The sequence below is a fragment of the Microtus ochrogaster genome, unplaced genomic scaffold, assembly GCF_000317375.1.
Source record: "Microtus ochrogaster isolate Prairie Vole_2 unplaced genomic scaffold, MicOch1.0 UNK26, whole genome shotgun sequence".
Taxonomy (NCBI): Eukaryota; Metazoa; Chordata; class Mammalia; order Rodentia; family Cricetidae; genus Microtus; species Microtus ochrogaster.
Genome location: NW_004949124.1, coordinates 4,875,079 through 4,896,869, shown reverse-complemented (window position 1 = coordinate 4,896,869; position 21,791 = coordinate 4,875,079). Strand labels below are relative to the sequence as shown.

General features: G+C 39.9%; 1 protein-coding gene across 2 annotated transcripts in view; it reads left to right on the top strand.

Annotated features, from left to right (window-relative positions):
- The window catches only part of Babam2 (BRISC and BRCA1 A complex member 2), a 375,365-nt gene that overhangs the window by 23,278 nt on the left and 330,296 nt on the right, over positions 1-21,791 (top strand). For both annotated transcript variants that reach the window (XM_005367962.3, XM_026789694.1), the window contains exon 3: positions 11,727-11,803. In XM_005367962.3, the coding sequence (XP_005368019.1) occupies positions 11,727-11,803 (77 nt within the window). The remainder of the gene's footprint in view (positions 1-11,726; positions 11,804-21,791) is intronic.

The following is a 21,791-nucleotide window of genomic DNA, read 5'->3' as shown; positions in this document are numbered from 1 at the left end:
TTTTTTTGGTTTTCAGAGACAAGGTTTCTTTGTGTAGCCCTGGCTGTCTTGGAACTCACTCCGTAGACCAGACTGGCCTCAAACTCACAGAGGTCCGCTTTCCTCTACCCCCCGAGTGCTAGGATTAAAGGTGTGAGCCGCCACTACCCAACTAGAATTTTAGTAACTTATATTTCCGTAAATGATGCCAGCATTCATACTGTAAGGCAGCGTGACTCTTCAAATAGGGTCACTAATCTCACCAGGAGCAAAGGTGTGCTTGGTGAAAGGGAAGCTGACTTCCCAGTCTGAGTATTCAGAGAATCTGGTGCTAAGTCTTAGGCAGTGGACTGTGTTGATGTTGCTGCCAGCCTAGTAGAACTCAAAGAGCACTGGGAAATAAAGGAGTAGTGTCTGTGACTCTTGTGAGGAAGCCAGAGGAATGGAGAGAGTGGGGGACATCAAACGAGAGCAGTTCATCTTGATAACCTGCAGCCTTCAGCATTTAAAGCATCATCAGTGAACTGTTTCTCAGAGGGTCTTTTTTTTTTTTTTTTTTTTTTTTTTTTTTTTGTTTTTTTTCGAGACAGGGTTTCTCTGTGGTTTTGGAGCCTGTCCTGGAACTATCTCTTGTAGACCAGGCTGGTCTCGAACTCACAGAGATCCGCCTGCCTCTGCCTCCCGAGTGCTGGGATTAAAGGCGTGCGCCACCACTGCCCGGCTCAGAGGGTCTTTAATGCAAGAACAGAGATTAAAAAAAAATTATCCAGTTTCTTACTGATACTTTTGTAGTATATCATAAAGATGAATTATTAGAAAAATAAAGTGAAAAAAATAGGAACCATCAGGCTTGTCTTTATTTTTTCTTTATTGGATCCATCAGGCTTAACATTGTTTTTACACATTGCCTTGAAGTTTTAATATTCTTACATGAGTTTTTGTGGATTAGTAACAGTTTATATACCAGAGCTGCTCTGTGGATTCCACTTTGAACAGTACTGTGTTAAAAAGAGTTTGCCATTCTGACAGTCCAGAAGTTGGCCTTTTCAGTTTTATCTTAGAATAGAGACATAGCTAGATAAAGCAGTTATTAGAATAGAGGCAAGACTGGATAATTCAATCATTTTCGGCAAATACGGTAGCTAATTATAAGCATGAAAACTTCTCAAAATTTTAGTAGTTGGTTGAGTGAAAATACTGGAGAGCATCATTACTTTGTGCATTTGGATTATACTAAGAAACATGGCTTTTGTTGTTGTCTTGTTTATTGGTATGGAGATAGTATCTTATTGCAGCCCAGTTTGGCCTCAAGCTTGCCATGTGCCTAGACATGACCTTTGAGCATTTTAAACAATACATTTATTTTATTTTATATGTCTGGGTGTTTTGCCTGCATGGTTGTCTTTGCACCATGTGTGTGCCAGGTAGCTAAGGAGGCCAGAAGAGGTATTAAGTCCCTTGGACCTGGAGTTACAGACAGTTGTGAGCCATCATGTGGGTGCTTGAAATCAAAGCCCAGACCTCTGCAAAAGCAACCAGTGCTCTTACCTGTGGAGCCATCTCTCCATCTCTCCAGCCCCTGACCTTGAACTCTTGACCCCTAGCCTCAACTTCCCAAATGCTGTGTTTACAAGGATGCATGAATTTTGAGTAAAGAGAATGTTTTCAATTCAGTGCTTTATAAACACTATATTGGGCTGTCTGTACTTGTTTCAGATTTCCTTTTTATAAGAATATCATAACAATAGATGGCACACTAAGAAGACTGAGGAAGGAGAGGTTTGGACCAGTGTGGACTACCAAATAAGATCCTGGTAGGTAGGTAGATGATGATAGGTAAATAGATGATTGATAGATAAATAATAGGTAGATAGATGATAGTAGATAGATGATGCAAAGAAAGACAAAAAGAAAAAGAAAGAAAGAAAAGCAAGATAGCATATATTGAGCACCTGGTAAGTGTGATTCACTGTGGAAATAATCAGCATAAATAAAGCATATGGCTTGAAAATTAATAAGGGAAGCAGATCAAAGCTTTGTAAGTTTAGCTCCTTCAAAAGTGAGCTCCCAGAGCATGCCAAAGTAAATATTCTCCATAGGTAAATATTTGCTTATAAGGACAAGAATTCAAAGAATATGTATATTATACAAAAAAAAGCCCCAGAATTGAATAGAGTTGAACGTTAGGGTGGGCATCTACTTAGGACTTGTTTTAGGTAAAGTGATGAAAATGGTCTAAAATGACTATAAGAATTTTTCTATTGAAATGGCTTATCATAACAATTTTACATGATTATATTGTACTTTAGATGTAGACAAATGACGTGTAAGCTGACCTTGGCCTTTCTAATAACATTTCTACGAGTGAGAGCTACCAGTAGTTGCTCTGTGACTTTTGTGTGGCTTATTTAAGGTGTTCTTTGAGTGAGTGTGTGCTGCCTTCCTGCCGCTTGTTACAGGAAAGTATCTCTGCAGTGTTTGTCAGCTGTGTGCCAGGAGGAGCGCTGCTGGACAACTTCAGCTATGTAGTGATGAACTCCTGTGTTTTGTCCTGCTTTAGGACAGTTACAGGGAGGTGTTCTGCATTCCCCTCTTGACCGGATTTAGCTCATTCTGAGAGGCCAGAGAACATTCCTTGATTACTCCACTGAAAACAGTGTCCTTGCTCTCTTAAATCTAATTGTTTTTATATTCTTAAACCACTAATTTGGCAATTAATCATGTTAATTGCTTTGTGCCTTGCATCTATTGTTGTCTCGACTTGTTATTTAAATTGTCTTGACTTTACTGTTGTGATGTTTGTCTTCTGATTACAGCACAAGATTCTTGAAAAGAGACATGTCTCTATAACTCTCAGAACAGTGATCTCTGAACTTTGCTGATTGCCTACCCTGTCTTTGTTTGCTTCAATGGCTATGGCATAGACGTTACACTGGATAATTTATTAACAATATAAGTTTGTGTAGTAATAGGAGTGGTGGGGCTGTGTCTCCAGCACCCCGGCCACCTCCGGCTAGCTTTACCCGAAATAATTACACAGACACTGTATTCTTTTAAACACCACTTGGCCCATTATATCTAGCCTTTTCTTGGCTAACTCTCGCACCTGGACTAGCCCATTTCTTATAATCTGTTGTAGCCCACGAGGTGGCTTATCAGGGAGCTTCTAGCCTATGTCCATCCTGGGTCGGAGCTTCATCGCGTGTGCCTCAGAGAGCAGAGCTATACCCGCGTCCGCCCAGGAGCCGGGAGCATGGCGTCTCTGCTCCAGAGAGCAGAGCTGTCGAGTCTGAGCTCACTTCCTCTTCCTCCCAGCATTCTGTTCTGTTGACTCCACCCACCTATGTTCTAAGCTATGAGCCCAAGCAATTTGTTTATTACTTAACCAATGAAATCAACAGATTGATATATGACACTCCCACATCAAGTTTGTTTCTCAGAATTCTGTAGGCTGGGGAGTCTAAGGTCATAAGTCTAAGTAGACTTAGAGCTCTTGAAGGCTCATTCTGCATAGATGCTCTTTGTGTACCCTCTCCTGGTACAGGACCAAAGGATAAACAGGCTTTGTCAGGCCTCTTTTATACAGGCACTAGTCCCATTCATAGTGTCCTATTTAGCTTTTGCCTCTTAATGTCAACACACTGGGGATTAGATTTTATCATATGAATTTTGGAGGGATGTAATCATTCAGACTATAGTTTAGTCCAATTTGGTTAAGAATCTCAATACATGCATTTTATTTAATTATATTATATGTATAGATTATAAATCACATGAAATCTGAATTAAAATGGCACAGCATGAAATAAGCAATATTTACAATTTATGTTATTTCTAATATGGTATTTTTTTACCAGTCATATTTGGAAAAGACATTGAAAAAATTATGGAGGTACTAATAGAAGACATGCCATATTAGCAACATGTGTGGACTAGTTTCCAGTCTATTTGGTAGTTATATGAAAGATTTTGTTGAAAATGGCCTGTGCTTACATTATTAGCATTACGTCCAGCAATTATAATGGAAAAGCACCAGCATAAGGCATCTGGCATTGTGTGATGCTCATCCTTCCTAGGACTCTTGTCTTCAAGAGCTGGGACACAGCTTTAGCATAAGTGTCAACCTGTATTTCCTGTAGTAAGGGGGAATTTATTCCACATTTTTAGTATTGAACCCTTCTTTCCCCGAGATTTTCGTTCTGTGGAATGATGTTGTTTGGTAGGCTCTGAACACAGACTGCGTATCTCTAGTATTTTCTGTACCTGTCACAGAATGCTCAACAAGTAGTTGCAAATTTTATTTGGAAAAAGTAAATGTGTGTCTCTGATCACAAATTTCTGGAAAACCTATTTTAATAAGTTAAGAAATTCTAATGTGAAGAATGAAATACACAAGAGCAGGTTGTTTCAAAAATGATTTACTATCATTGGAGAACAAAATGTGAACTTGTGCATGTGGTCACTGTGCTAATCTAATTGTAGCGAGCTGCGTGGTGTCACACCTGATGGAGATGTATAATCAACTCCTGAGATGGCTAAGGCCTGACCTATGCTATGATCACGCAATGATTATCAGCTGCCTGCATATGCGTGAACCTATGGGCAGTGTCCACCTGGCAGTTCGGGGTTGGCAGCCCATGCCTTCTTAAGGGCTGGGAGAGGTTTGCCCAGAGAGAGGAGAGAGAAAAAGAGAAGGAGAAGGAGATAGATTGCTGTAAATAAAGTCCTGGAATAAACTGCAGTGAGAAGAGCTCCGGTGTGTCGCGCGTCATCCTTGCTGGACGAGGTGGGGCGTGACATCTAATGACCATAGAAAGTCCAGTTCAAGAGATGGATGATATGTGGGATGTATCTACATTTAGTAGATATTGAAACATGACCGTCTTGGCCTCCAGGTCAAGAAATAAAGTGTTGGGGGATGGGATATGGCTGAGTGGGTAAGAGCTTGCTTGAAACCATGAGGACCTGAGTTTGGATCCCAGCACCTAGGAAAAGGTTGGGCACTGCTTTACATGTGCCTGTAACCCAGACTTGTGAGTAACCATACTGGCTGGCCAGAGAAAGAAGGATCACTGGGGTTTGCTGACCACCAGCTTAGTTCCAGGTTAGTGAGAGACCCTGTCTCAAAGGAGTAAGGTAGAAGGTGGTAGAGCAGGGCACTGGCCTCTGGCCTCTGTATTTCCATGCATATATACCACATTTGTTTGTGTGCACGCACACACACAGAAGCGTCAGCACCCTAGGAGTGCTATGTGTTCTTCTTGTCACTGGCCTTTTCTTTCTTTTCCAGTAGTTAAATCATTTTGATTTTTATCATAGTAATTTTCTTTTGTCACTTAGCATATGCAATATTACTTTTTATGATTTTCAATTTTAAATAATGGAATTATGATAGTATACAGTCTTTCATTACTATACAATGTTTGTGTTGTTTATTTTATCTTTTTTTAAATCTGTCCTTTAGCCAATGGACATCATGTGTTGTGTTTGAAACTGCATTGAAATTGTTCAGTTTGGGGCTATTTAAAGAGTGCTGTCATGTTCTCATCACGAGTCTTAATTCATACACATGATTTCTCTCTGTTTTATTTTACTTTTAATATAATAATAGGTTTCTGCATAAAGATCTTAACACATCTGTTGTGCTATTTATATCTATATTCAACCATTTGGTACTGATTTATAATCTTTGTGCCGTATTGGGGCTTGAACTTGAGCCATCTCACACACGACGTAAGCAGTCTACCAGTGTGGTCCTGTTTTTGGCGGCATCTTCCTAGAAGTTTGATTCTTTTGATTGTTGAGGGTGTGAAGAATAAAATTGATTTCCCTATGTCTTTGTCCCTTTACCTTGTTCAGCTTGTATCTTAATTCCAAGAGCACACCGGAAGATTAAAAAAAATTGTATATGCAAATATTCTCTCCAGATAACAAAGTTTTATTTTTCTTCCCAGCCTCTGGGCTCTCTTCCCATGTTTGTCTGTTCTGGCTGGGACCCCTAGCGCAATGGAGAATGCAGTGGTGAGAGCTGACCTCCTGTCTCCTCCTGTCTGCTCGTCTCAGAGGGGAGAGTATTTTGTTATAAGTTTGATGTTAGTGTAGATTTGGTTTTTGTTTGTTTGTTTTGGTAGGGGCCTCTTTATGAAATCAAAGTTATTCCTTTTTAGTTTTAGTTTACAGAGAATTTTGAAAATCATGATTTTATCACTTACTCTGTACTTATCGAGATTACTCACTTTTTCCTTTATTGTGTTAACGGAGGGAATCACTGGTGCTTATTAGAAAAGAATTAGCAGTCAGTGAGTTTGGCATTTGTTCAAAGAAATTTGTTCAACTTGGGGACTTGGTACTTCTCTTTTCTTTCTTTCTTCCTTCCTTCCTTCCTTCCTTCCTTCCTTCCTTCCTTCCTTTTTTTTTTTTTTTTTTTTGTGAGACAGGGTCTCCATGCAGTTCTGGTTGTCCTGGAACTTCATATGTGGTTCAGGCTGGCCTTGAATTTACTGAGATGGAGATTTACCTGCCTCTGCTTGCTAGTGCTGGGATTAGAGGCACAGGCTCACCGTACACTTCCTTGCTATAGATTAAAAGTAGTGTTTGAGCCGGTGGTGGTGGCGCAAGTCTTTAATCCCAGCACTCAGGAGGCAGAGACAGGTGGATCTCTGTGAGTACGAGGCCAGCCTGGTCTACAAGAGCTAGTTCCAGGACAGGAACCAAAAAGCTATGGAGAAACCCTGTCTCGAGAAACCAACAAAACAAAACAAACAAACAAAAAAGTAGTGTTTCTACTACAATCATTGCATTTTAAATCTGACTTTTGTCAGAGCAATACCAACCAACATCTTCTACTCCATATTCTAAGGTATAGTTGAAATTTATCATTTATAAATGGAGATATTACATGGAAACTGGGAATAACAGTTGATGCCACACAAATTGGCAAACACACTTAAACACATTGAATATTTTATTTTTGTGGTGTTTAGGAAAAAAACCTAGATGAGTCACTTACTTTGGTAATGGTTATTTGGAATTCTATTCTAAGAATTAAATGCATAATTTCCTAGTAGGTTCTAGAAATTTACCTTTAGGTTTTAGTGGTACAAAGATATACATGTGGTGTGTCAAGGAAGTCCTGTTATTCAGTGGATAGTCCCATTTCCTGGAGAATGGTGTAAGAGATTTACTACAGTATAATGTGGCTGCTTCCTTCTTACCAGTTTTAATTCACATGTTTCCTTTGAGGGGGGTGTAAACTTCACCTTGTGCAGTTTGATTTAGTTGGCTGTATGTGCAGTAACTGCATTAAAGGGCTGAGAGTCTTAGAATTGGTTTGAATACCTTTGCATTTTGTAGATTATTTAGATAGATGTTAAGGTAAGATGTCAGCCGTTTGGATGCTATGGTCATTTTGAAGCTGATTTAGTGTGAGTAAAGTTATTGATGTTCGATTTAATCCTGAAAAAAAAAAACAAAAACACTTCATTCTATAAAATTAAAACCGTGGCAAATATCAACTATCAGTTACTCACTGCAGCATGTGACTCGTGCTATTTACAAGGCAATTATTGGTCTCGGAGCCTATTTTATTTCCCTGTCACCTGTTACTTAAGGTTGCCAAAGCTGAAGGCTTCCGTCTTAGCGGATGTTAAGTGTTGTTGGTGAAGCACAAACGTCATTATCTCGAAAACAGGAAGCTATGTAGGAGAACATGCCAAGTGTGAATGAATACCCTGGAGGAGGAAGCTGACGCACTCTCAGGGAAGGACCCTGAATTCATCTATTTTCCTCTTCTTAGATGCCTTAAAGAACAGAAATGATCAGACTCACTCCTTTTTTAGACAGTATTGAATTAAGTAGGTTTAGCCTTAAGTTAGAAAGCATGTTTTCTTGTATATTGCATTGTCTTAAAAAAGTTGATGTTCTAAAGATTGTGAGATGCCTGTATGTATCTTGATTAATCTCCATTAGTGTTTGGCCAACTAAAATCCTATGAAATACAGTGAAATCGACCATTTTCTATTTATACAGAAAAGTTAATAATTTGAATCATATCTCAATAACTAGGAATAGATTTTAAATACTTTAAATAATTTTAAAGAGGAATCAATAAAAATTACTTTTCACCATTGTTTTTGACTTTTCATGAATAATCTGCTAAATGAATCAAGAGTATCAGCATTGTAGATCTCAAGAATCAAGTGTCAAAGACTTTATTCTCTTTTATGTCATTGGTTGATGTGTGCAAATATGGTTCTTATACATATTTATAAGCGATTTTCATTAATGTATATTAACGAAATGCATATTTTATTAAATTTTAGTTAACATACAAAGTAATGGATTTTTTGATACTCTTATTACACATGTATATTTTCTAACTGAAAAATTACATTTGGGTGTGTGTGTGTGTGTGTGTGTGTGTGTGTGTGTGCATACATATGTATATGTGTGTGGGTGGAGCATGTCACAGTGCATGTGGAAGTCACAGGACAATCTTCAAGAGATAGATACCTACTATATTTGGTCAGGCTGGCAGGTTTATGACAAGTGCTTTACCTCTTGAGCTGTCTTGCCAGCCCTTACACACACACACACACACACACACACACACACACACACACACACACAATTATAATTGGTTCTCATGTCCTCTGTCCCCTCCCTTTACTTTCTGATCAAAACCTCTTTTTGGTTATCAGCACTTACTTTGCATTGCTGGTACTTTGTTAATAGAATATCATTTGTTAAAAATGTCCACTTTGTATTTTTTCATTAATTCTAGTGGCCATCACTTTAATTGAGAGATGGCTTAGTGTAGTGATTTGTACAGTGGGCTCTGTAGTCAGACATCTTTGGTCTGGACTACAAGCAAGTCATTTACATATTATCCAGGGGGTTCACTCACATCTTCTCTAAATGGAAATGATTATTGTGCCCAAATTAAAAGATTACTGTGAATGGAACTAGTTTAATTCCAGAACTAAGAATAGTGGTTGCTATTAATATTAATATGCTTAATGCATACCCAGTGAATGTTAGAAAAATTTTAAGCAGTTATTTAAAGTTTAAACTCTGAGTTCAGTGTTTGACCTTACTAAGGGAGGGTCTTCCCCAATAATCACACATTGCTCTTCTCAAGATGGGATGAGAGCGTCTCCCAGTACCAGCAAGGCATCAGTTTTTATCATGAACAAGCTCCAGGCTTGATAGGCTGGTACATCCATTCAGCAAAGCCTTCCTCCCTCCCTTCCTTTCTTCATTTTTTAACATAGGGTCTCTCTATGTAGCCGTGGCCATGCTGTCTGTGTCAATCATTCTGGCTTCAAAGTCACAGAAATCTGCCTATCTTTGCCTCCCAAATACTCAGATTAAAGGACTGCGCCACTATGCCTGGCTCATTCAGCAAATCCTTATCTGCATATATGCTGGTTGGAATACCCACCTAGTCACACAGTGTCCTTCCTGGACACTATTTCTAATGCTAGTGCCCCCTCTGAGAACCCGTGAGGCCTGTATGCTTCAGTGACAGTTTTTGAGTTGTGGTTATCAGTATGCATGTCGAGTGCCTAGCACTGTGGTCAGTGTTTTGTTTTTTTAATGTATGTAACATTTACCAGCACTAACGTCCTCCAGTTGGATTGAGAAAACAAGCCACAGTTAGCAAACACAGAACAATTCTAGGAGGCATGGGCTTAGATGAGACTGTGAGGCTGAGGGTACATGAAGCTTATGCTGAACATTTTCTTAAATCAAATTGGTAACTGCAGACGTTTCCGAAGTAAAGTGTTAGAAAAGTAGTAGTAGGAAAAAACCTACCTCTTCTGATGTTAGCAAGAATTCTCACTTGAGGGCTTGCGAGGTGGCTCATTGGATAAAGCTACTTGCTGCCAAACTTGACTGGAGTGCAGTCCCTGGGCTCACATGGTAGAAGGAGAGCATCGACTCCCACAAGTTGTTCTCTGACCTCCACATGTGTGCCACGACATACCGGAGTGCACACACATGACTGTATGCCTACACACACAATAGAAATGTAATTTTAGGTAAAAATAAAAAAGAGTTCCCAGTTGTAGTCCCACTTTCAGGTGTGTAGAATTGATGTCCTTTCTTAGCTTTCCCGTGTGAGACTGTAAAATAGCACTTTTCCAGTTTCTGGAGGTGAGGTGAAGTGTGTGAAAGATGCGCTTACTGCACAGGTCTTCATCCGAAAGCACGTTTTCTTCAGCGGTGTGGTCCAGTGCCAGCTCATTCAGTTCATTTAGAGGAGGGTGCTGAGCATTGCTCTGCGCATCAGGAACACCAAGCAGATAGACAGCCAAAGTCTACAGTCTACCAGTATTCCAGTGAGGATGAAACAGTAACAGATAAGCCAGGGACAGGAAGGAAAAAAAATAAAAATTCAGGGTTCTGTGATAAAGCAGGTGCTGTTCCACACTGGAAAATCAAGGGGACCCTCAGAGGAGATGAAATCCAAACTCGAGTAGCTTGGAGGGCCAAGCAAAGTCCTGGGGCACGCGGTCCAGGCAGGGGACAGCATGTGCAAGGGCACAAAAGCAAGAATAGGCTGGTACAGCTAAGGAGGATGTCTGGGCAGTGCAAACGGGCCACAGCAAATGGGACCAGAAGAGCAAAAGGTGATGATAACCAGTAAGAGGCAGGTAGTTCAGGGGCCTGCAAGTGGCGGCAGTTGAGTCGGTTTTTCTACCAGGCGCAGAGAAGGATTTTAATCAGAAGAATCCTATTATTGAACTGACTCTGTGTTTTTAAAAGATTGCTGCCTCTACAGCATAGAGCAAACAATGTGGGAAATAAAATGAGAAAGTTGGGCATGGTTGAACCGAGCCGGAGCCCACCTAGAGCTCTTCATCAGCTTCGTATGAGTCTTTTTTGTTTTGTTTTGTTTTTCGAGACAGGGTTTCTCTGTATCTTTGGAGCCTGTTCTGGAACTAGCTCTTGTAGACCAGGCTTGACTCGAACTTACAGAGATCCGCCTGCCTCTGCCTCCCCAGTGCTGGGATTAAAGGTGTGCGCCACCACCATCTTTTATTCAGCTAAGAGATCAGGACTGTGTATGTCATGCAGATGAAGCTCTCACTTGTAGAGATACCTTAGAAAACAAACCTGTAGGAGAAGCAGAGGCCGTTGTCAAACCTCGTAAAGTCCTAGAGTTCTAAAACTCCCAAATGTTGAGACCTGGCTGGCTGACTCAGTCCCATCTTTCACATTTGCATTTTATCTGAAATCAAGTACTACGCTTTGTGCTTTCCTGCAGATGAGTGGTATGGTGTGCCAGAGCTAGAGAATGCATCGTACCTTTGAAGAAAGAAAGAAAACCATCTGCCGCTAGAAAAAGGCCAAAAGTGGGCTCTTTTTGTATGAACAGAGTGAAAGCTAAGAATCTATGTTTAAAATATGACCATAAAATTTCTCTGCATTTACAGTTCTTGGCACCAAGGACTAGAGACCCGTTCTGGATGATATACAAGGCTTTAAAAGTCAAGATAGACTTCTTTTCTAGAGGTACTTGAAGCACTTAGTGTTTGTTGTTAGAAAGCATGGAGGTTTTATTGTCTCAGATTAGGGCTCATATATTGTCTTAGATTTCATGACCAGTAAAGGCTTTCATTTTCTTCTTTTAGCCTTTTATGTATAAAAATTACTTTTTATTTACTTTATTAAGTGTTATAAATATGTGGGCTTTTCAATTTTGTTCTTAAAAATCTTTTCTCTCCCCTGGATTTCTTAAGCTGTACCTCATTGACTCCTGGACCCAACTGCGACCGCTTCAAGCTGCACATTCCGTACGCTGGGGAGACGTTAAAGTGTGAGTAAACACTGGCCGCCTTGTTCAGAATAGAGATGCAGGTTTAGCTGCTGGTAGCCCTGCTTTCCGCTTAATTTCTGCCTGTTCATAGTGATTTCTGATACTGCCCACTAGCAGTTACTGTCTTGTTATCTGCCATCCGGTCCTGGTTGTGTTCACTTGCAGTGGAATAGGCCCGCATAGAAACCTTAATTTTGAGGCAAGCACAACAATGCTTGTGTGTGTGTGTGTGTGTGTGTGTGTGTGTGTATTTTTATGGAGTGAGGGCTAAGACAAGCCCTCATTAAGGAGGCTCATTGCTTTGTGCCCGCAAGATGGCTCAGTGGGAAAGGCGCCTCCCATCAATCCTGACCACCTGAGTTCAATTCCTGGCTCCACATGGTAGGAGAGAACTGAATCCTGCAGGTTGTCCCCTGATTTTCACGTGTGTGCTGTAGGACCCTACCCCATCCCAATAAAATAAATAGAAATATAAAAAAGAAGAAAATGCCCCATTATTTAAATTACCTTAGGTAAGAATGACTGATGTCAGCATTGCTATCAAAACCTGTTGGCATAATCCTTTCTCTAAGATTCTGGGCAAAGGCTACGTGTGTCAACATGCTATGACCTTTATAGCAAGAGTTAGAAATGCAAATGGCCTTCACGGGGCAAACTGATAATATAAACAAGGAAAGCAGGCAAGTGTGGGCAGCTTGGGATGACCTGTCTCTGAGGAAACTGCTTCTGTTGCCTCAGAAGGTGGAAATCAGACATTTTACATGACTTTCTTTTCTTAAAATCAGTTTTAGATATTGGCTGCTTTTCTGAAATTAAGGACATATGTTATTCAGCTTAAACTGAATACGTGTGGAGAGGGGCCTGAGTGTCTATAGTGTGTGTTTCCAACGTTGTCTGGATGGCGCACAAGGTGCATGCCTGGGATTCAGGCCAGCGTCTGTAACATCTGTCTGTGCTGTATCAGCTCCTCTCTGTCACCAGCACAGCACCGAGGCTCTTGCCTACTGTGAACATGATAATAGCTCTGCTTCGCTAGTGTCAGTAATTACACCCGGCCTTTTCTCTCTGAAACCTATACTTGTGAGTTAAGAACAAATCGATCTGTTCTTAAGAAAAGAGGAATGAAAAATGTGGGTATTAAAGATCAGACGGATGTGTGAGGGAGCAGTGCAGGCCATAAAGTGCTGAGTTTGATCCCCAGAACCCACACTGAAAAATGTTGGGCAGGGACACATGCTTACAATCCCAGTGTTGGAGATGAGACAGAGAGCAGTAGATCCCCAGGGTTTGTGGTCTGTCAGCTTAGCTTACCCGGCAAGTACCAGGCCAATGAGGGACCTAGTCTCAGAAAACAAAGTGGCTGACTCCTGAGGTATGATCCCTAAAGTTGTCCTCTGGCTTCCACATGCACTTGTGTGTTTGCTCTTGTGCTTGCACATATGTGTACACACACACACACGCGCGAGATGGAATGGGTGGATAAACTGGGGTTTTTGGACAATTGACAGTGAATTCTACCTTATTAACCAGGAGGTACCACATCTCAGTTTTCTCTAGAATTGGTTTGTATTTATTTACCAAAAGTAACAACATTAAATGAGAAATTTAGGACAAGGTGACTTTTTTTTTTTTTTTTTTAAATCATCTTGACAGTGTTTTTCTGTGTAACAGCCCTGCCTGTTCACTTTGTAGACCAGGTTGGCCTCTGGCTGGGATTAAAGGCATGTGCCACCACCGCCTGGCTATAGGTGACCCATTAACCTTGCATTATTAGACCATTCTCAGGAAACCACAAAAGCACAAAACATTTTGCCTATGTGAAGTAGTAGACAAGATTATATTGCTACTTTTTTTTTAAAAAAGAAATTATTAACTAAGTTTAAAAGAAATGATCAAAGTAAGTCACTCCTGCGAATGACATGGAGATAGTGCTGAAATTACGGAGATAAGGAAGCATTGGTCTTGTGTCCCACATTGCCTCCCACCCCTATTTCCAGAGGAAACCATCATAATTTTAAGAAATGGTTTCAGTTTGGTTCTTCTGAGGATTCCCATTTCTCTCAGTAATATGTTTCTGCCTGTTTCCTGACTGGCCCGGTTTAGATGCTATCTTCTGACTTCCTGTCCTGCTTTCAGTATCTCCCTCTTCCTCTGCAATGGAAGTACATCACCACTATTGGTTCCTGTGTCATTTACTTTGTAGTTTAAAACTTGTACTTTTTTCTTAATCTGGGCATCAAATTTAGGGCCTCGCAAAGGCTAGAGAAAAACTTTTGCACGGTCAACATCTGTAGACCCCCCCCCCCAATTCCTCAGCCCCTCCCAGGGTCACTTTAAACACTGCATCAAACAATTAAGTGAACAGTTCCAAAACTTCTTGGTAAGTTCGTGACTCAGCCTTGTTATCAGCTAGGATGATCTCTGCAGTAGTGATGAGGGCTTCGTTTATCTGGATTCCCATGAACCACAGATAATGTCTTTTGGCTTCACACTTGATGGGATAAGTCCCTGCTTCTTTCTTTTTTCCTGCGCTGCTTTCACTTGTCTTCTGTTTTTTCCTTTGCATTTTCAAGATTGATAATTTGTTGTCTATAATTGTCTCCAGGGTATTGTTGATAAATTGCACAATGACTCTTTGGGTCTGCTTCTGCATTTATTATCTTAGATTTTACCTTGTTTTATAGGCCTGTATATTAAAGATTCTTTATATTACTGAATGATTTCTTAAGAAACAGGTAAAAAATATTTTTAAAATGTGTTTTTTTAACTGTCATTATTTTAGTATCCACAGGGAGCATATTTTATATCATCCTTTCTCTTCCTGTTACTCTACAGCAGTGGTTCTCAGCCTTCCTAACACTGTGACTCTTTAATAAAGTTCCTCATGTTGTGGTGACCCCAGCCATAACATTATATCATTGCCACTTCATGACTATAATTTTGCTACTGTTAAGAATTGTAAGGTAAATATCTGTGTTTTTCAGTGATCTCAGGCAACTCCAGAGGGATCATGACCCGCATGTTGACAGCTGCTGTTCTATAGTCTTTCCTCAAACAAAACCGTCATGTATATTTAAGATAGTAGAGAACATACTCTGTAGAGCTTCTGGATAGTTGAGCAGGACTCATAAACTGTGCAAGTGCATGGTGGGCCAGCTCTTCATGTGTGTGGGATCCCTAAGTGTTCAAGTGCACGGTGGGCCAGCTCTTCGTGTGGGGGACCCCTAAGTGTTCAAGTGCACGGTGGGCCAGCTCTTTGTGTGGGGGATCCCTGAGTGTTCAAGTGCACGGTGGGCCATCTCTTCGTGTGGGGGATCCCTAAGTGTTCAAGTGCACGGTGGGCCATCTCTTCGTGTGGGGGATCCCTGAGTGTTCAAGTGCACAGTGGGCCATCTCTTCGTGTGGGGGACCCCTGAATGTCCTATTTTGAAGTTTAGCTATCATCAAAACAGTTTTTATCATTTTTTAAATGTGAGCTTCCTGTATTTTTTCTTTTTCCTGGCAGTACACACTTGGCTATCGTCAGGCAGGAAGGTGTATGGACTGTTCCATGAGGAGCTTTTAGTTACTCTCCCTGTTCATAGCTCCCTGTCTCATTCTTTCGTCTCCTCACACTGGATATCTGGAAAGATGAAGCCTTCTTTCCCACCCATCAATCATGTTCTCAAATACTGTGAGAGGCAATGAGTGCTCTGTATGGTCAAGTTCCAGTTTCCATCTGCGTTCTGTTTCCCAGAAATTTGTTGAGGTTTCTCATTTACTGATTGCTATTTTCTTCTCCTCATCTTCTCATTTCTCTTGTTTTGTATTTTGAAATCTATTTTTTACTTTAATTAACAGGGGGGACTGTTAGAAGGAAGAATAAATAGCTATATAGTTAGCCTATAGTTTTTTAGGTGTATGAGTTTATGTTATGCTACGATATATTTGCTGATACCCTGTATTTCCTCATTACTGTAAGATTTTCACATGAAACCTGGAATTCATCATATATTGTGTGTTCTATCAAGCTATTGTATGATATCATTACACACTAAAGACTTATTTAGCCTTTTGTATTCTCTGTAATAAATGAATAGGTGACTATTGGATAAATCTTAATACTAAGATCCATGCCATAATTATTGGTCATGAAGACTTTATTTATGTGACTTCATTGAATTAGAGGTATGGATGTTTTTCTTTCTGAGATTTTGTGTGTGTGCTTCATGTGTATGTATGTGTTCATGTGTATGTGCATTTGGAGATCAGAAGTTGGCATCAGGTGTCTTCCTTGGTCACTCTTTACCTTTGTTTGTTTGATTTTTTTTGAGACAGGACCTCACTCTGGCTGTCCTGGGACTCACTATGTAGACCAGGGCTGGCCTTGAACTCAGAGGTCTGCCTGCCTCTGACTCTTGGTGCTGGAATTAAAGGCGTGTGTCATTGTGACTGGCTGCCCACTGAACTTGGAGCACTTGGTCCTGTTGGCTAGCCAGTGAGTGCAGTGCTCAGTGTGTCCACCTTCTCAGCTCCAAGATGACAGTGTGGACTCTTGCACCTGGTTTCCCATGTGGCTTCTGGTGATCCAAACTCAGTCTTCATGTTTGAGTGGCAAGGACTTTATTGACTGAGCCATTTCCCAAGCTCCTTCTTTCTGAAATTGTTGGCTTTCTATAGAAAACCTTTGGGAGGACTTGGCGAAATGCTAAGGTTTAGTTTTAGACCATGGTGTGGCAGCAGGTACAGTGCTAGGAGGTTTCCTTAGAAGCCTAAAGGAAGATGAATTGTGAATAAATCCCTGCTAGACCTTAGAATGGTATAGGGTTTAAGGTGCCATTTTACCTCTTGCCTTGAAAACCTATTCTAAAAAACAAAAACAAAAAAAAAAACAACCAAAAAACCTATTCTAATTCTCAAATTTGTACCCCCTGGAGTAGCCTACTGCTTCAGTCTAGAGGCCAAGACGAAAACCTCTATCAGTGTAGAGATGGGAATTGTTTTTCCTCGTGTTTGTTTTTAAGATTAATTTTTATTGTCCTTTATTGTGTGTTCTTATGTGGGTGTATGCCGGCGACTTATAGGGGCTTGTGAGTTGCCTGACATGGGTGCTGGAAACAGAACTCAGGTCCTCTGCCATCTCTCTAGATCTACTGAAAATGCAGTAGACTTATCCAAATAATTGAAGTCAACTACATAACGCCTTAGTTTAGAAAATCCAAACCAGTGTACCCTTTGACCATGTAGTTAATCCACGAATAAAGAATTGTTTGAGCCATCATTACTGATGTAGATTGAGTGCCATAGGGAATGTGGTATTTTGTTCCCATGTCTGCCTTGTCCCAGCAGACACAAGGTCTTCGCAGGTTATTTATTAGCCGAGGAGTTGTTTTTGGAGCACTGCTGTTGTTTTCACTTGCATCAGTTTGCTTCCGAGAACAAGGTTATTTGTTTGTATGATATTTAGGCCATGGCCATCAAGCTTCCTTTCTTTGTAACTTAACTGAAAACTATTTCCAAATTAATTATGTTTATAATATTTTAAAAAAATAAAAATTACTTCTCTCTGTATGTGCATTTGTGCATGTGTGTGTGTCTGTATCCTTACTCTTGGCTAGGTGTGCATGTGGTGGTCAGAGGACAGACAACCTTTGGGGGTTTTTCTGTCCTTCCATCATGTGTCTGAGGACTGAACGTGGGCCATCAGGCTCAGTGGCTTTCACCGCTGTAAGGTCTCTTGCCAGCCCATCTTCTGTAGGCTCTCCCAAACCCTTCCAGGAGGCTGGAGTTGTGGTGGGCTGATAGCGGTAGTAATGTGATTAGATTTTGCATTAACATCATTAATTATGGTGGCTCCACTCTCTGTGTAACTTGAAAGTCATGGAAATGGGTTTCCTGGGTTCACTATAAAGAACATTCGTAGTAACCATGACTTTTTTTTGTATGTATGTATGTATGTATGTATGTATGTATGTATGTATGTATGTATGTATTTATTTATTATGTATACAATGTTCTGTCTGTGTATATGTCTGCAGGCCAGAAGAGGGCACCAGACCTCATTATAGATGGTTGTGAGCCACCATGTGGTTGCCGGGAATTGAACTCAGGACCTTTGGAAGAGCAGGCAATGCTCTTAACCACTGAGCCATCTCTCCAGCCCCCTAACCATGACTTTTTAAAGAATCAATTACTCCCTCTTGGGGAGTAATTTTTTTTTTTTTGCAGGCTTATTCTCTCGGCTTTTTTTCTTTCTCTATTTTAATCTTTTATTATTTCTCATAATTTTCTTTTTGAGACAAGATCTCACTTTGTAGCCCATAGTGTCCTAAAACTCACTATGTAGCCCAGGCTGGTCTTCAGCCCTCAGTGATCTCCCTTTGCTTCCTGCATGCTAGGATTACAGGTAGAAGTCACCCACTTGCTTCTTTGAACTTTTTAAGTCATTATCTTATTTTGCCTAACATCTTTTTTGCAAGAAAGACTAAGCCTATGTTCCTACTTGAGCAAATTTTGTAATTTATGTTTATTATAGCTAAGAGATGTATTGTCATAGCAGTTAATTATTACAAGATTTGTCATTAAATTCAACTTTTTATAGTCTATATAATATTAATCTTAAGCAAATACAGTTCTCATCAACAAACTCATTAATAAGTGTAGTTTGCTCAAATAAACATAGATATTTGTGAGTTTCTATAGTTTTACAGTGTCTGGAAAGCAGCTATGACAGTAAACATAGACGCTCTTTGCTTTGAAAAATTACTTTATGTGTACGAGTGTTTTGTCTACATGTATGTCTGCGCACCACATGCATATCTGGTACCTCCAGAGGGCAGAAGAGGGCATTGTAGCCCATGACACTGGGGATAGTTGTGAGTCACTGTGTGGTTGCTAGGAATCGAACCTGAGTCCTCTGAAGAGCAGCCAGTCTCTTAACCCTGAGCATCTTTCCAGCCTGAAGCTCTTTTCTGTCCAACAAACTTAAAATGAAACTTAAGCTTATGGTAAGAGAAATGAGTATCAGAATAGATTTAGATTACACTCTATGGTAAGTTGTAGGTGAATCTTCTCTTTCTTCCCCCCTCTCCCAGCAGAAGGTAGCTGCGAACTCAGGGCTTTTTCACACTTAAAACTTTTGTATAAATAAGTTCTTTATGTAAAGTTTTTATATTACATTTTACTGAAAACTTGTATGTACTTTAAAATACTATTTTAGCTAAAGCTAAATCAAAGTATTTGGGATTTATAATTTATCTTATAAATTTTAATTCAGTGAACAGAGCCTGCTTTGTTTATTAAATTGTATGTTCAGCTCCTTGAACAGTAGATATATTCACTTAGCTACTGTGGAAGGATGGGCACATGAGTTTGTGAACCGCAATACTCGCAGGAGTGTTGCTCACAGTGCTGGAGGGAACGCAGTACTCTGGTCCTTGTGTCTGCCTTGTCCCGGCGACACTCGGTCTTTACAGGTTCAATTCAGAAAACAGGAAGGCATGCACAGTACTTTGAAGACTGGGAGTCTGAACCCATTTCATATTTATATATTTCCCTCTCCCTCCTGAAATCAGATTAAACTAAAATAGGATGCAACTAAAATTTGTATTTCAGAATAGTCTACGTATTAGAAAACAGTACTTAGAGAAATCTGTTTCCCCCATGGACAAAGGGAACTTTGTGCAATTGATGTTAGGGATAATGAAAGACACAGGAGAGGGCTCATCTCAGGGGATTCATGAATTGATTCCTAAAGATTTCCTCACATGTAAAATTAAATAATTGAGATAAAACTTTTCCAGAAGATTACAGTAGGTTAGAAATTATTTAAGAATAATCTTAACATTAAGATTACAGTAGATTATTGTTTCCGCAGTTCTTTTAATGTGAAGAAACAACTGCTGGCTAATCGAAGAGCTGCCATCTTGTGTAAGAAATTACTGAAAGTTGTCCAAGGACAAAAATATTAATTAAAGAGAAGCCCTTGAATTTGACAGTTGTAGATGACACAGATCATACTTGCACAGAAAGAGAAAAATATGTTTCTTTAGTGATCAAGATGATTTGAGGCAAGTGTGTGTTGAAGTCTGAAGATCCTCCTGAAGTGGAAGCAGTTTCTCAGCTTTAGTAAAAGTCATAGATGGGCCGGGGACTTGTTATGGCCAGGGTTTATAAATACATCACAGTCATTCTGCTTAGCATTTAGTTCTAGAAGTAATTATTGGATTATTTAAGAGAAAGAGGGAGAGGAGAGGAGAGGAGAGGAGAGGAGAGGAGAGAGAGAGAGAGAGAGAGAGAGAGAGAGAGAGAGAGAGAGAGAGAGAGAGAGAGAGGGGTATGTGTACCCACACTGTTTATATAGGAGTATGTGTTAGTTCACATATTATTTCCAGTCTCTAGCTGGGTGTCTGACGTTTAGAGAAGCTTAGTGTTTGTGGAATGAACCAATTATATTTTTTCTCTGGATCTAGCAATGGTGAGGTTTGATGAACAAGTGACAGGCCTTAATTCTGCAAGCTCTTTGAATCATATTGTTTATGCCACTATGAAAAGAAATTATTGAAATATTGTAAGTTATATTGAGCAAGTCTGTGGCTAGTGAATCAGTTTGTTAGCATGGGTTTCAAATTTGAAATTATCTTTTGTTTGAAATTTTTGTATTTCATACCAACAATTTATGTTAATCAGGGACTGTTTGGTTATAAGAAATCCATTGGAACCAAAATAAATGAAAGGGTTTGTTTGTCTTTATAAGGAATCAAGTGAATTTTATGGTGCCCAAGGGCAGGGAGGATAGTCCAGCCTTCCTGGGACTGGAATGCTGGTAGACACCATAGCAGCCACTTGCCATCTGTGTCCTTGTATTTAAGGTATTCTTTTGGCCCTTTACTAACCTTATGCTTTCTCCCAGATGTTTCTGAATATTGGGTAGAAATGACTTTTGGAGCCTCCTCTAAGTTACTTGATTCCAGCCATTAGAGAAGAAGTCATTGAGTCTACATTCTTGGGAAAGTAGGCCTGGTTGGCAGCTTTGACTAAGTGTTTGAATGTCCACTTTTGATATGAACATGGCTAGAGGGCTCTAGGTTATGTTTTCTTAGTTGGTTTACTAGAGGCTAGGTTCTAGTTTTTCTTCCTGGTGTGTGTGTGTGTGTGTGTGTGTGTGTGTGTGTGTGTGTGTGTGTTGCATGCCCATGAGTGTGCAGATGTGCAGGTACCCATGCATGTAGCTGCGGGAGGACTTCTGGAGTCATTCCCTGCCACTCTCTGCCTTATCTCCTTGACACAGGATCTCTCACTGAACAAGAAGCTCACTGTTTTTTTCTATTATAGGCATACTTAGCCATGCTAGACTTTTTACATGGGTGCTGGGAATTCAAACTCACTTATTTATGTTTTTAGAGCAAATACTTTTGCCCAGGAGCTATCTCCCTACCCTCTAGGAGACAATGTAAGCATAGGTAAGCATGGCCTGGGTAGGTACCCAGAGATGTCCATTGCTCTGTTTCTAATGAAACTGTAGACATTTTCACTTCATGTTTAACAATGGAGCAATACTGTTGTTTATCATTGGAGAGGAATGATGAATATTTATTAAATCCATTTGCAACACAGTAGAGAAGTTGTGCCAAAAAATTATCTCTAAAGGGTTTGAAGTTGAAATACTTTCCCTTTGGAAGAAAAAGTCTGGAAGAAAACATGGATTATGATTTGGATAATACATCCTCCCCCATGTGCTCAGAAGAACAGTGTAAAATTTACTGTTCATTTCTAAGGATTCAGTACTGCATTACTAAATTTAAATATATAATTTTTGGAGAATTATCCCAACAAAGTGAAACCAGTTTCTGAACTGTTATTTAAATTGAATGCAGTATTCAATTAAACAGTGGCCAGAAACACTGATATTTTTATAGAGGTTACAAATACTGTTCCAGAAATTCGGCTTTATTGAATCTTCTCAAGTTTATCTCCAGTATTTGATCCATACTTTCTTGATGATTTGGCT